Here is a 14,491-nt window from a genome sequence, read left to right on the forward strand (position 1 = left end):
TGTGACACTGTGACTACCACTGTGACCACTACTGTGGCCTCCACTGTGACTACCACTGTGACCACTACTGTGACCTCCACTGTGACTACCACTGTGACCACTACTGTGACCTCCACTGTGACTACCACTGTGACCACTACTGTGACCTCCACTGTGACTACCACTGTGACCACTACTGTGACCACTGTGACTACCACTGTGACCACTGTGGCACTGTGACCACTACTACTGTGACCTCCACTGTGACTACCACTGTGACCACTACTGTGACCTCCACTGTGACTACTACTGTGACCTCCACTGTGACTACCACTGTGACCACTACTGTGACCTCCACTGTGACTACCACTGTGACCACTACTGTGGCCTCCACTGTGACTACCACTGTGACCACTACTGTGACCTCCACTGTGACTACCACTGTGACCACTACTGTGGCCTCCACTGTGACCACTACTGTGACCTCCACTGTGACTACCACTGTGACCACTACTGTGGCCTCCACTGTGACTACCACTGTGACCACTACTGTGACCTCCACTGTGACTACCACTGTGACCACTACTGTGACCTCCACTGTGACCACTACTGTGACCACTACTGTGGCCTCCACTGTGACTACCACTGTGACCACTACTGTGACCTCCACTGTGACTACCACTGTGACCACTACTGTGACCTCCACTGTGACTACCACTGTGACCACTACTGTGACCTCCACTGTGACTACCACTGTGACCACTACTGTGGCCTCCACTGTGACTACCACTGTGACCACTACTGTGACCTCCACTGTGACTACCACTGTGACCACTACTGTGACCTCCACTGTGACCACACGAGAGAACTTCAATTACAAATAAAACTGTAATTAAGCACGCGACCTCTGACAATCTTGTCTATGATTATGCAGTTGCCAGCCAATCACAGCCCTTGTTTTGTTGTCTAGGCAGTTGCCAGCCAATCACAGCCCTTGTTTTGTTGTCTAGGCAGTTGCCAGCCAATCACAGCCCTTGTTTTGTTGTCTAGGCAGTTGCCAGCCAATCACAGCCCTTGTTTTGTTGTCTAGGCAGTTGCCAGCCAATCACAGCCCTTGTTTTGTTGTCTAGGCAGTTGCCAGCCAATCACAGCCCTTGTTTTGTTGTCTAGGCAGTTGCCAGCCAATCACAGCCCTTGTTTTGTTGTCTAGGCAGTTGCCAGCCAATCACAGCCCTTGTTTTGTTGTCTAGGCAGTTGCCAGCCAATCACAGCCCTTGTTTTGTTGTCTAGGCAGTTGCCAGCCAATCACAGCCATTGCTTTGCTGTCTAGGCAGCTGCCAGCCAATCACAACCCTTGTCTCATCATCTAGGCAGCTTCCAGCCAATCACAACCCTTGTCTCATTATCTAGGCAGCTTCCAGCCAATCACAACCCTTCTCTCATTATCTAGGCAGCTGCCAGCCAATCACAACCCTTGTCTCATTATCAAGGCAGATCCCAGCCAATCACAACCCTTGTCTCATTATCTAGGCAGTTGCCAGCCAATCACAGCCCTTGTTTTGTTGTCTAGGCAGTTGCCAGCCAATCACAGCCCTTGTCTCATTATCTAGGCAGCTTGCCAGCCAATCACAACCCTTGTCTCATTATCTAGGCAGTTGCCAGCCAATCACAACCCTTGTCTCATTATCTAGGCAGTTGCCAGCCAATCACAACCCTTGTCTCATTATCTAGGCAGCTTCCAGCCAATCACAACCCTTGTCTCATTATCTAGGCAGTTGCCAGCCAATCACAACCCTTGTCTCATTATCTAGGCAGTTGCCAGCCAATCACAACCCTTGTCTCATTATCTAGGCAGCTTCCAGCCAATCACAACCCTTGTCTCATTATCTAGGCAGCTTCCAGCCAATCACAACCCTTGTCTCATTATCTAGGCAGCTCCAGCCAATCACAACCCTTGTCTCATTATCTAGGCAGCTTCCAGCCAATCACAACCCTTGTCTCATCATCTAGGCAGCTGCCAGCCAATCACAACCCTTGTCTCATTATCTAGGCAGCTTCCAGCCAATCACAACCCTTGTCTCATTATCTAGGCAGCTTCCAGCCAATCACAACCCTTGTCTCATTATCTAGGCAGCTGCCAGCCAATCACAACCCTTGTCTCATTATCTAGGCAGTTGCCAGCCAATCACAACCCTTGTCTCATTATCTAGGCAGCTTCCAGCCAATCACAACCCTTGTCTCATTATCTAGGCAGTTGCCAGCCAATCACAACCCTTGTCTCATTATCTAGGCAGTTGCCAGCCAATCACAACCCTTGTCTCATTATCTAGGCAGCTTCCAGCCAATCACAACCCTTGTCTCATTATCTAGGCAGTTGCCAGCCAATCACAACCCTTGTCTCATTATCTAGGCAGTTGCCAGCCAATCACAACCCTTGTCTCATTATCTAGGCAGCTTCCAGCCAATCACAACCCTTGTCTCATTATCTAGGCAGTTGCCAGCCAATCACAACCCTTGTCTCATTATCTAGGCAGTTGCCAGCCAATCACAACCCTTGTCTCATTATCTAGGCAGCTTCCAGCCAATCACAACCCTTGTCTCATTATCTAGGCAGCTTCCAGCCAATCACAACCCTTGTCTCATCATCTAGGCAGCTGCCAGCCAATCACAACCCTTGTCTCATTATCTAGGCAGCTTCCAGCCAATCACAACCCTTGTCTCATTATCTAGGCAGCTTCCAGCCAATCACAACCCTTGTCTCATTATCTAGGCAGCTGCCAGCCAATCACAACCCTTGTCTCATTATCTAGGCAGCTGCCAGCCAATCACAACCCTTGTCTCATTATCTAGGCAGCTGCCAGCTAGTCACATGTCATCCTCGGCATTTTGACCAATCAATAACTAGCGGATCAGCACCACCGGTTCATCACTTAATCAGCCAGCCAATAAGATTACAAGCCCAGTTCATCACATCAGCCAGCCAACCAATCATACTACAAGCCTGACATTTCACGTCAGCCCATTAGCCAATGAGATGGCGAGTTCAGCGTAATAGCATGGAGGCAGCCAATCAGGAAGCAGTTTTATCACCATGGATGACTCCTTCACTGCCAGGATGACTCCTTCACTGCCAGGATGACTCCTTCACTGCCAGAACGACTCCGTCACTGCCAGGACTACTCCTTCACTGCCAGGATGATTCCTTCACTGCCAGGACGACTCCTTCACTGCCAGGACGACTCCGTCACTGCCAGGACTACTACTTCACTGCCAGGACGACTCCGTCACTGCCAGGACGACTCCGTCACTGTCAGGACGACTCCGTCACTGCCAGGACGACTCCGTCACTGCCAGGACGACTCCGTCACTGCCAGGACGACTCCGTCACTACCAGGATGACTCCGTCACTGCCAGGACGACTCCGTCACTGCCAGGATGACTCCGTCACTGCCAGGACGACTCCGTCACTGCCAGGACGACTCCGTCACTGCCAGGACGATTCCTTCACTGCCAGGACGACTCCGTCACTGCCAGGACGACTCCGTCACTGCCAGGACGACTCCGTCACTGCCAAGACGATTCCTTCACTGCCAGGACGACTCCGTCACTGCCAGGACGACTCCGTCACTGGCAGGACGACTCCGTCACTGGCAGGACGACTCCGTCACTGCCAGGTCTATTCCTTCACTGCCAGGACGACTCCGTCACTGCCAGGACGACTCCGTCACTGCCAGAACGACTCCGTCACTGCCAGGACGACTCCGTCACTGCCAGGACGTCTCCGTCACTGCCAGGACGACTCCTTCACTGCCAGGACGACTCCGTCACTGCCAGGACGACTCCTTCACTGCCAGGACGACTCCGTCACTGCCAGGACGACTCCGTCACTGCCAGGACGACTCCTTCACTGCCAGGACGACTCCGTCACTGCCAGGACGACTCCGTCACTGCCAGGACGACTCCTTCACTGCCAGGACGACTCCGTCACTGCCAGGACGACTCCGTCACTGCCAGGACGACTACGTCACTGCCAGGACGACTTCTTCACTGCCAGGACGACTCCGTCACTGCCAGGACGACTCCTTCACTGCCAGGACGACTCCTTCACTGCCAGGACGACTCCGTCACTGCCAGGACGACTCCTTCACTGCCAGGACGACTCCGTCACTGCCAGGACGACTCCTTCACTGCCAGGACGACTCCGTCACTGCCAGGACGACTCCTTCACTGCCAGGACGACTCCATCACTGCCAGGACGACTCCGTCACTGCCAGGACGACTCCGTCACTGCCAGGACGACTCCGTCACTGCCAGGATGACTCCTTCACTGTCAGGACGACTCCGTCACTGCCAGGACGACTCCTTCACTGCCAGGACGACTCCGTCACTGCCAGGACGACTCCTTCACTGCCAGGACGACTCCTTCACTGCCAGGACGACTCCGTCACTGCCAGGACGATTCCTTCACTGCCAGGACGACTCCGTCACTGCCAGGACGACTCCTTCACTGCCAGGACGACTCCGTCACTGCCAGGACGACTCCTTCACTGCCAGGACGACTCCTGGTTTTATTTTGATATTTTTTTGTTAAATATGTATAACATTAATTTACTTAAATTTGCTAATTTTACCTAAAATTACCCTTATGTGTTCCGATGTTAACTTAACAAAGTTAATGTTGATAAAACTATTGGTTTAAGGTTAAAAAATTTCATTTAAACAAATTTAACATAGTTACCGTTGAAATTTTTTATAGGTTAACAATTTTCTATTAACCAATTTAACGTAGTTACTGTTGGAAAATAAACCGATCATAGATAACTAGGTTTAGCGGGAACTAAAACAGAGCTTCCTTAAACCAGCAGTGACTAGCAAGAGACCAATCACAGCACCACAGCTGACAACTGACCAATCACAGCTGACAACAGACCAATAACAGCACCACAGCTGACACCTGACCAATCACAGCTGACACCTGACCAATCACAGCTGACAACAGACCAATAACAGCACCACAGCTGACACCTGACCAATCACAGCTGACAACTGACCAATCACAGCTGCCAACTGACCAATAACAGCACCATAGCTAACAGCAGACCAACCAGAGCACCACAGCTGACAACATACCAATCACAGCGTCACAACCGACCAATCACAGCGCCACAACCGACCAATCAGGAGGCTAGTAGCCCTCAGAGAAGTGGGTTGCGTCTCACGTGTCAACCGACCAATCACAGCGTCACAACCGACCAATCACAGCGCCACAACCGACCAATCAGGAGGCTAGTAGCCCTCAGAGAGGTGGGTTGCGTCTCACGTGTCAACAAACATTGATAACGTAGCAAGGAAGAACAAACAACTGATAACGCTAATTGTTAATAATATTTTACCGCTCCAACCTTCGTTATCAACCGGTTTTTTTATCTCTTAAAACCACCAACTAAATAAAAAAAATATATGTATTAATAATAATAGCATTATTAATATATATATATATATATATATATATATATATATATATATATATATATATATATATATATATATATATATGTCGTGCCGAATATGTAAAACTGGTCAATTAGCAAGAACTCATTTAAAATTAAGTCCTTTCTAAAATTTTCTCTTATAAGTTTAAAGATATATTTTTTTGATTAATGTTAATGTAAAAAAATTTTTAATTTTGCTCCAAAAGAATCTTAGAAAACTTACCTAACCTTATTATAACAAGAACAATTTATTTTAGCCTAACCCAGCTAAATATATCTTAGATTTGTTTACAATAATTTAATACTAAACAAACACAATGAAATATATTTTTTTCGTTAGGTTCAGAATGATTTTGGCGAAATTATTGCATACGCAAATTTTCAGTTGTCCTATATGGCAAGATGAGCGTTGCTATTTAAGCCAAGATCGCAAGTTCTGCCTATTCGGCACGACATATATATATATATATATATATATATATATATATATATATATATATATATATATATATATATATATATATATATATATATATGCAAAACAACCACTCTGAAAGAATAGAGAAATTCCAAACGCTTTCGTGACTACTCACATTATCAAGGAACTATGAAAGTAAAGCATCCAAGGAAGGTATATAAGGGGTCTGGCCAGCACCTCACTATCAGATCCCACAACGGTTAAACACCTGACGCGCGCCGACCCAACTTGGATAGGTCCTTTGCTCAACTCACCCATAAACTATTCTACCCAAGAAAATTTAAAAATTATTATTTGTCCAGTGTATTATTAAATTCTTCACAAATTCTGTTAATTATAAGTGGATCTAATTTATATAAACCAAAGGAAATATTCATATTATTGTCAAAACTGCTTTTTATGAAACAAGATTCAATTATATATATATATTTTTTTTTTTTTTTTTTTTTTTTATTATCACACCGGCCGATTCCCACCAAGGCAGGGTGGCCCGAAAAAGAAAAACTTCCACCATCACTCACTCCATCACTGTCTTGCCAGAAGGGTGCTTTACACTACAGTTTTTAAACTGCAACATTAACACCCCTCCTTCAGAGTGCAGGCACTGTACTTCCCATCTCCAGGACTCAAGTCCGGCCTGCCGGTTTCCCTGAATCCCTTCATAAATGTTACTTTGCTCACACTCCAACAGCACGTCAAGTATTAAAAACCATTTGTCTCCATTCACTCCTATCAAACACGCTCACGCATGCCTGCTGGAAGTCCAAGCCCCTCGCACACAAAACCTCCTTTACCCCCTCCCTCCAACCCTTCCTAGGCCGACCCCTACCCCGCCTTCCTTCCACTACAGACTGATACACTCTTGAAGTCATTCTGTTTTGCTCCATTCTCTCTACATGTCCGAACCACCTCAACAACCCTTCCTCAGCCCTCTGGACAACAGTTTTGGTAATCCCGCACCTCCTCCTAACTTCCAAACTACGAATTCTCTGCATTATATTCACACCACACATTGCCCTCAGACATGACATCTCCACTGCCTCCAGCCTTCTCCTCGCTATATATATATATATATATATATATATATATATATATATATATATATATATATATATATATATATATATATATATATATAATTAGCTATATTACTGACAATAATTCTTGCTATACTATTACGATCCTTAATGATGTCTACTTTACGATACCTGTGTCAGCTTGGCTATATTAGGATATGTTCCGTGCAGACTATGGTGGAGCAGAGAGTGCAGGCAGCAGGTACACCAGCAGCAGTGTGTGGACGCAGGCAACACCAGGTGAGCTGCTGTTGATGCTATCTTGATGTTACGTTGATGCTATACTGATGTTATTATGTTATACTGATGTTTAATTTTTTTCTTGTGTGTGGGAGGAGTAAGTGAGGGGAAAGAGGTGAGAACAAATGTTATTTTTCCCTCTCTCCTCCTGTGTCTCCCCTCCCTCCTTCTCTCCCCTCCCTCCTTCTCTCCCCTCACCTCCACCCATATAATCCAACGTTATTGTCAGTAGAGCAGGACTGATCGGTGTGTCAGATTAACATCTCCCCTCTTTACCCCACTAACCTCCCCTCTCCCCACCAATATTCCCCCTTCCTAACTACTCTCCCCTCTAACCCACCAGTCTCCCTTCTCCCTCACCAGTCTCCCCTCTACCTCATCATTCTACCCTCTGTTATATTATGCCCCACTAAACTGCCCCTCCCCCATCATCTTCTCCCCCACCCCATCAAATCACGGTATCAGGCACAAATTACATGTTGAATAATTTAGTACAAACTGCCACACCATGTTATATTATGCAACACAAACTGCCACACCATGTTATATTATGCAACACAAACTGCCACACCATGTTATATTATGCAACACAAACTGCCACACCATGTTATATTATGCAACACAAACTGCCATACCATGTTATAGTATGCAACACAAACTGCCATACCATGTTATATTATGCAACACAAACTGCCATACCATGTTATATTATGCAACACAAACTGCCATACCATGTTATAGTATGCAACACAAACTGCCATACCATGTTATATTATGCAACACAAACTGCCATACCATGTTATATTATGCAACACAAACTGCCACACCATGTTATATTATGCAACACAAACTGCCACACCATGTTATATTATGCAACACAAACTGCCACACCATGTTATATTATGCAACACAAACTGCCACACCATGTTATATTATGCAACACAAACTGCCACACCATGTTATATTATGCAACACAAACTGCCACACCATGTTATATTATGCAACACAAACTGCCATACATGTTATATTATGCAACATGTATGTTATATTATGCAACACAAACTGCCACACCATGTTATATTATGCAACACAAACTGCCACACCATGTTATATTATGCAACACAAACTGCCACACCATGTTATATTATGCTATGTTATATTATGCACACAAACTGCTATATTATGCATCCACACCATGTTATATTATGCTGCCATGTAACACACGCTGCTGCCACATCATGTGCTATACTGTTATGTAACACAACACTGCTACCATGTTATAGTATGCAACACAAACTGTGTTATATTATGCTATGTATATTATGCACACGCTGCTACATGTTATATTATGCAACACAAACTGTGCTATGTATATTATGCACACGCTGCTACATCATGTGTATTACTATGACACACACTGCTAACATGTAACACACGCTGCTACATCATGTGCTATGTAACACACGCTGCTACATCATGTGCTATGTAACACACACTGCTACATCATGTGCTACTATGTAACACACACTGCTACATCATGTGCTACTATGTAACACACGCTGCTACATCATGTGCTACTATGTAACACACGCTGCTACATCATGTGCTACTATGTAACACACACTGCTACATCATGTGCTATGTAACACACGCCGCTACATCATGTGCTATGTAACACACACTGCTACATCATGTGCTATGTAACACACTGCTACATCATGTGCTACTATGTAACACACGCTGCTACATCATGTGCTACTATGTAACACACACTGCTACATCATTTGCTATGTAACAAACACTGCTACATCATGTGCTATGTAACACACACTGCTACATCATGTGCTATGTAACACACACTGCTACATCATGTGCTACTATGTAACACACACTGCTACATCATGTGCTACTATGTAACACACACTGCTACATCATGTGCTACTATGTAACACACACTGCTACATCATGTGCTACTATGTAACACACACTGCTACATCATGTGCTACTATGTAACACACACTGCTACATCATGTGCTACTATGTAACACACACTGCTACATCATGTGCTACTATGTAACACACACTGCTACATCATGTGCTACTATGTAACACACGCTGCTACATCATGTGCTATGTAACACACTGCTACTATGTAACACACTGCTACATCATGTGCTACTATGTAACACACGCTGCTACATCATGTGCTATGTAACACACACTGCTACATCATGTGCTACTATGTAACACACTGCTACATCATGTGCTACTATGTAACACACACTGCTACATCATGTGCTACTATGTAACACACACTGCTACATCATGTGCTACTATGTAACACACACTGCTACATCATGTGCTACTATGTAACACACACTGCTACATCATGTGCTATGTAACACACGCTGCTACATCATGTGCTACTATGTAACACACACTGCTACATCATGTGCTACTATGTAACACACACTGCTACATCATGTGCTATGTAACACACACTGCTACATCATGTGCTATGTAACACACACTGCTACATCATGTGCTATGTAACACACGCTGCTACATCATGTGCTATGTAACACACGCTGCTACATCATGTGCTATGTAACATCTATTAACACACTGCTACTCTGTCTCTATGAAACCCCCTGCTACATCATTTTTCCCCTGCCAGTGCTTTTTCCCCCTGCTACATGTGTCTTTAACCAAATGTAACTTGCTTTACCTTTTATTAACACACCTGCACATCATGTGCTATTAACCCCACTCACATCATGTGCTATAAACCCTACATCATGTGCTCTATTAACACCACGTATTTGCCTATGTAACACACACTGCTACATCATGTGCTACTATGTAACACACACTGCTACATCATGTGCTATGTAACACACACTGCTACATCATGTGCTACTATGTAACACACACTGCTACATCATGTGCTACTATGTAACACACACTGCTACATCATGTGCTATGTAACACACGCTGCTACATCATGTGCTACTAACACACCTCTCATCATGTTACATGAACACCCCTGCTACATCATGTGTATGTAACCCCCTGCTAATCATTTTTTCCCCTTCATCATGTGCTATTAACACACACTGCAATCATGTGCTTTAACACACCTGCTACATTTGTGCTGAAACACCACTCTCATCATGTTGTAACACACGCTGCTACATCATGTGCTATGTAACACACACTGCTACATCATGTGCTACTATGTAACACACTGCTACATCATTTGCTACTATGTAACACACTGCTACATCATGTGCTACTATGTAACACACACTGCTACATCATGTGCTATGTAACACACGCTGCTACATCATGTGCTATGTAACACACACTGCTACATCATGTGCTATGTAACACACGCTGCTACATCATGTGCTACTATGTAACACACTGCTACATCATGTGCTATGTAACACACACTGCTACATCATGTGCTATGTAACACACACTGCTACATCATGTGCTATGTAACACACACTGCTACATCATGTGCTACTATGTAACACACACTGCTACATCATGTGCTACTATGTAACACACGCTGCTACATCATGTGCTACTATGTAACACACGCTGCTACATCATGTGCTACTATGTAACACACACTGCTACATGTGCTACTATGTAACACACACTGCTACATCATGTGCTATGTAACACACGCTGCTACATCATGTGCTATGTAACACACACTGCTACATCATGTGCTATGTAACACACACTGCTACATCATGTGCTATGTAACACACACTGCTACATCATGTGCTACTATGTAACACACACTGCTACATCATGTGCTACTATGTAACACACGCTGCTACATCATGTGCTACTATGTAACACACACTGCTACATGTGCTACTATGTAACACACACTGCTACATCATGTGCTATGTAACACACGCTGCTACATCATGTGCTACTATGTAACACACACTGCTACATCATGTGCTATGTAACACACGCTGCTACATCATGTGCTATGTAACACACACTGCTACATCATGTGCTATGTAACACACACTGCTACATCATGTGCTACTATGTAACACACACTGCTACATCATGTGCTATGTAACACACGCTGCTACATCATGTGCTATGTAACACACACTGCTACATCATGTGCTATGTAACACACACTGCTACATCATGTGCTATGTAACACACGCTGCTACATTATGTGCTATGTAACACACACTGCTACATCATGTGCTATGTAACACACACTGCTACATCATGTGCTATGTAACACACGCTGCTACATCATGTGCTACTATGTAACACACACTGCTACATCATGTGCTACTATGTAACACACACTGCTACATCATGTGCTATGTAACACACGCTGCTACATCATGTGCTATGTAACACACGCTGCTACATCATGTGCTACTATGTAACACACACTGCTACATCATGTGCTATGTAACACACGCTGCTACATCATGTGCTATGTAACACACATTCCATTGTGCTATTGGGCCTTTTTTTTTTCCCATCATGTGCTATATTAACACCGCTACATCATTTTACTTTTGTACCCTCTTCATGTGCTATGTAACACACTGCAAATCATGTGCTATTAACACACCTGCTACTCTTTGTATGTAAACACACCTGCTACACATTGCTACTTAACCCTGCTACATCATGTGCTATGTAACACACGCTGCTACATCATGTGCTATGTAACACACACTGCTACATCATGTGCTATGTAACACACGCTGCTACATCATGTGCTATGTAACACACACTGCTACATCATGTGCTACTATGTAACACACACTGCTACATCATGTGCTATGTAACACACACTGCTACATCATGTGCTATGTAACACACACTGCTACATCATGTGCTATGTAACACTGCACATCTGTGCTATTTTACCAAACCTCTACATCATGTCATAAAACACACTCCCATCAGGGCTATGAACACACCTGCTACATATTGCTATTTTAACACACTGCACATCATGTGTTATAACACACCTGCTATCATTGTAAAACACCTGCCATCAGGGCTACTATGTAACACCCTGCTCATTGTGCTCTTTGGGCACACCCTACATCATGTGCTATGAAAACACCCCTGCTCATCATGTGCTACTAGGGCACACACTGCTACATCATGTGCTTTTAACACCCCTGCTACATCATTTTAAAACCCTTACTAGGGCCCAACACCACTGCTACATATTGTCTTTCCCCCTGCTTGTGCTTTTTTAACACACTGCTAATCATGTGCTCTATGTAACACCTTTTCTTTAAAACCCATTTCTTTTGTGCTCTTTTAAACCCAACGCTGCTACATGTGCTATTAACACACCTGCCATCATGTCTATATTAACACTGCTACATGTGCTTTTTAACACACACTACTCATGGGGCTATGAACACACGCTACATCATGTGCTTTTTCACCCTCTCTTTGGCAATGTAACACACCGCTACTCATGTGCTCTATGTAACACGCTACATCATGTCCCCTATGACACATTTTTATGTTTTAAAAATCATGTCTACTTTTAAACACCTGCTCATCATGTGTATGTAACACCCTGCAATCATGTGCTACTATGTAAACACACACTGCTACATCATGTGCTATGTAACACACACTGCTACATCATGTGCTACTATGTAACACACACTGCCACATCTGTGCTACTATGCAACACACACTGCTACATCATGTGCTATGTAACACACACTGCTACATCATGTGCTATGTAACACACACTGCCGCATCATGTGCTACTATGTAACACACTGCCACATCATGTGCTATGTAACACACACTGCCACATCATGTGCTACTATATAACACACACTGCTACATCATGTGCTACTATGTAACACACACTGCCACATCATGTGCTACTATGTAACACACACTGCTACATCATGTGCTACTATGTAACACACTGCTACATCATGTGCTATGTAACACACACTGCCACATCATGTGCTACTATGTAACACACACTGCTATATCATGTGCTACTATGTAACACACGCTGCTACATCATGTGCTATGTAACACACACTGCCACATCATGTGCTACTATGTAACACACACTGCTACATCATGTGCTACTATGTAACACACTGCTACATCATGTGCTACTATGTAACACACACTGCCACATCATGTGCTACTATGTAGCACATACTGCTATATCATGTACTATGTGTCAAGTGCAAACTCCTACTGTATGCAGATGACAGTGCTCTGTTAGTGACAGGTAAAGACCCACAAGATATTGCTAATGTTTTAACACTGGAACTGGAGTCCTGCAGCAAATGGTTAGTAGAAAACAAACTATCATTACACCTAGGGAAAACTGAAGCCATTCTCTTTGGCACGAAACATAAACTGAGAAGGGTAAATAATTTTAATGTTCAGTGTAATGGGGAGTCCATCACTTTGGTTTCATCAGTAAAATATCTGGGAATCCCCTTTGACCCATGCATGTCAGGAGAATTGATAGGGAACAGTGTAGTAAAGAAAGCGAATGCCAGACTGAAGTTCCTGTATAGACAAGCACAGTGTCTACCTACTGAGGCTCGCAGGACCCTATGTCTAGCCCTTATACAATGCCATATGGATTACGCTTGCTCTTCTTGGTACTCTGCCTTGACAAAAAAACTGAAAGATAGACTGCAAATCACCCGGAACAAAATCGTAAGATTCATCCTGGGCCTGGGACCAAGAGAACATGTAGGCCTGGGACCAAGAGAACATGTAGGCCTGGGACCAAGAGAACATGTAGGCCTGGGACCAAGAGAACATGTAGGCCTGGGTACAAGAGAACATGTAGGTCTGGGACCAAGAGAACATGTAGGCCTGGGACCAAGAGAACATGTAGGCCTGGGACCAAGAGAACATGTAGGCCTGGGACCAAGAGAACATGTAGGCCTGGGGCCAAGAGAACATGTAGGCCAGGATGAATTACAGCAGTTGGATATGCTGAATGTTGAAGACAGAATAAAACAACTGAAGCTAAATCATGTTTATAAAATTGTTCACAAACAATGTCCATAGTCTTAATGACCCTCGTGTAGTAGATAGTCTTAATGACCCTCGTGTAGTAGATAGTCTTAATGACCCTCGTGTAGTAGATAGTCTTAATGACCCTCGTGTAGTAGATAGTCTTAATGACCCTCGTGTAGTAG

General features: G+C 44.3%; 1 protein-coding gene across 1 annotated transcript in view; it reads left to right on the top strand.

The window, feature by feature from the left end:
* Nucleotides 1-14,491, top strand: part of LOC128699286 (uncharacterized) — a 221,848-nt gene that overhangs the window by 11,446 nt on the left and 195,911 nt on the right. Inside the window, exon 4 of the mRNA XM_070098175.1 lies at nucleotides 7,197-7,265. Coding sequence (XP_069954276.1) covers nucleotides 7,197-7,265 — 69 coding nt within the window. The remainder of the gene's footprint in view (nucleotides 1-7,196; nucleotides 7,266-14,491) is intronic.

The sequence above is a fragment of the Cherax quadricarinatus genome, chromosome 61 (genome assembly GCF_038502225.1).
Source record: "Cherax quadricarinatus isolate ZL_2023a chromosome 61, ASM3850222v1, whole genome shotgun sequence".
In the NCBI taxonomy this organism is placed as follows: Eukaryota; Metazoa; Arthropoda; class Malacostraca; order Decapoda; family Parastacidae; genus Cherax; species Cherax quadricarinatus.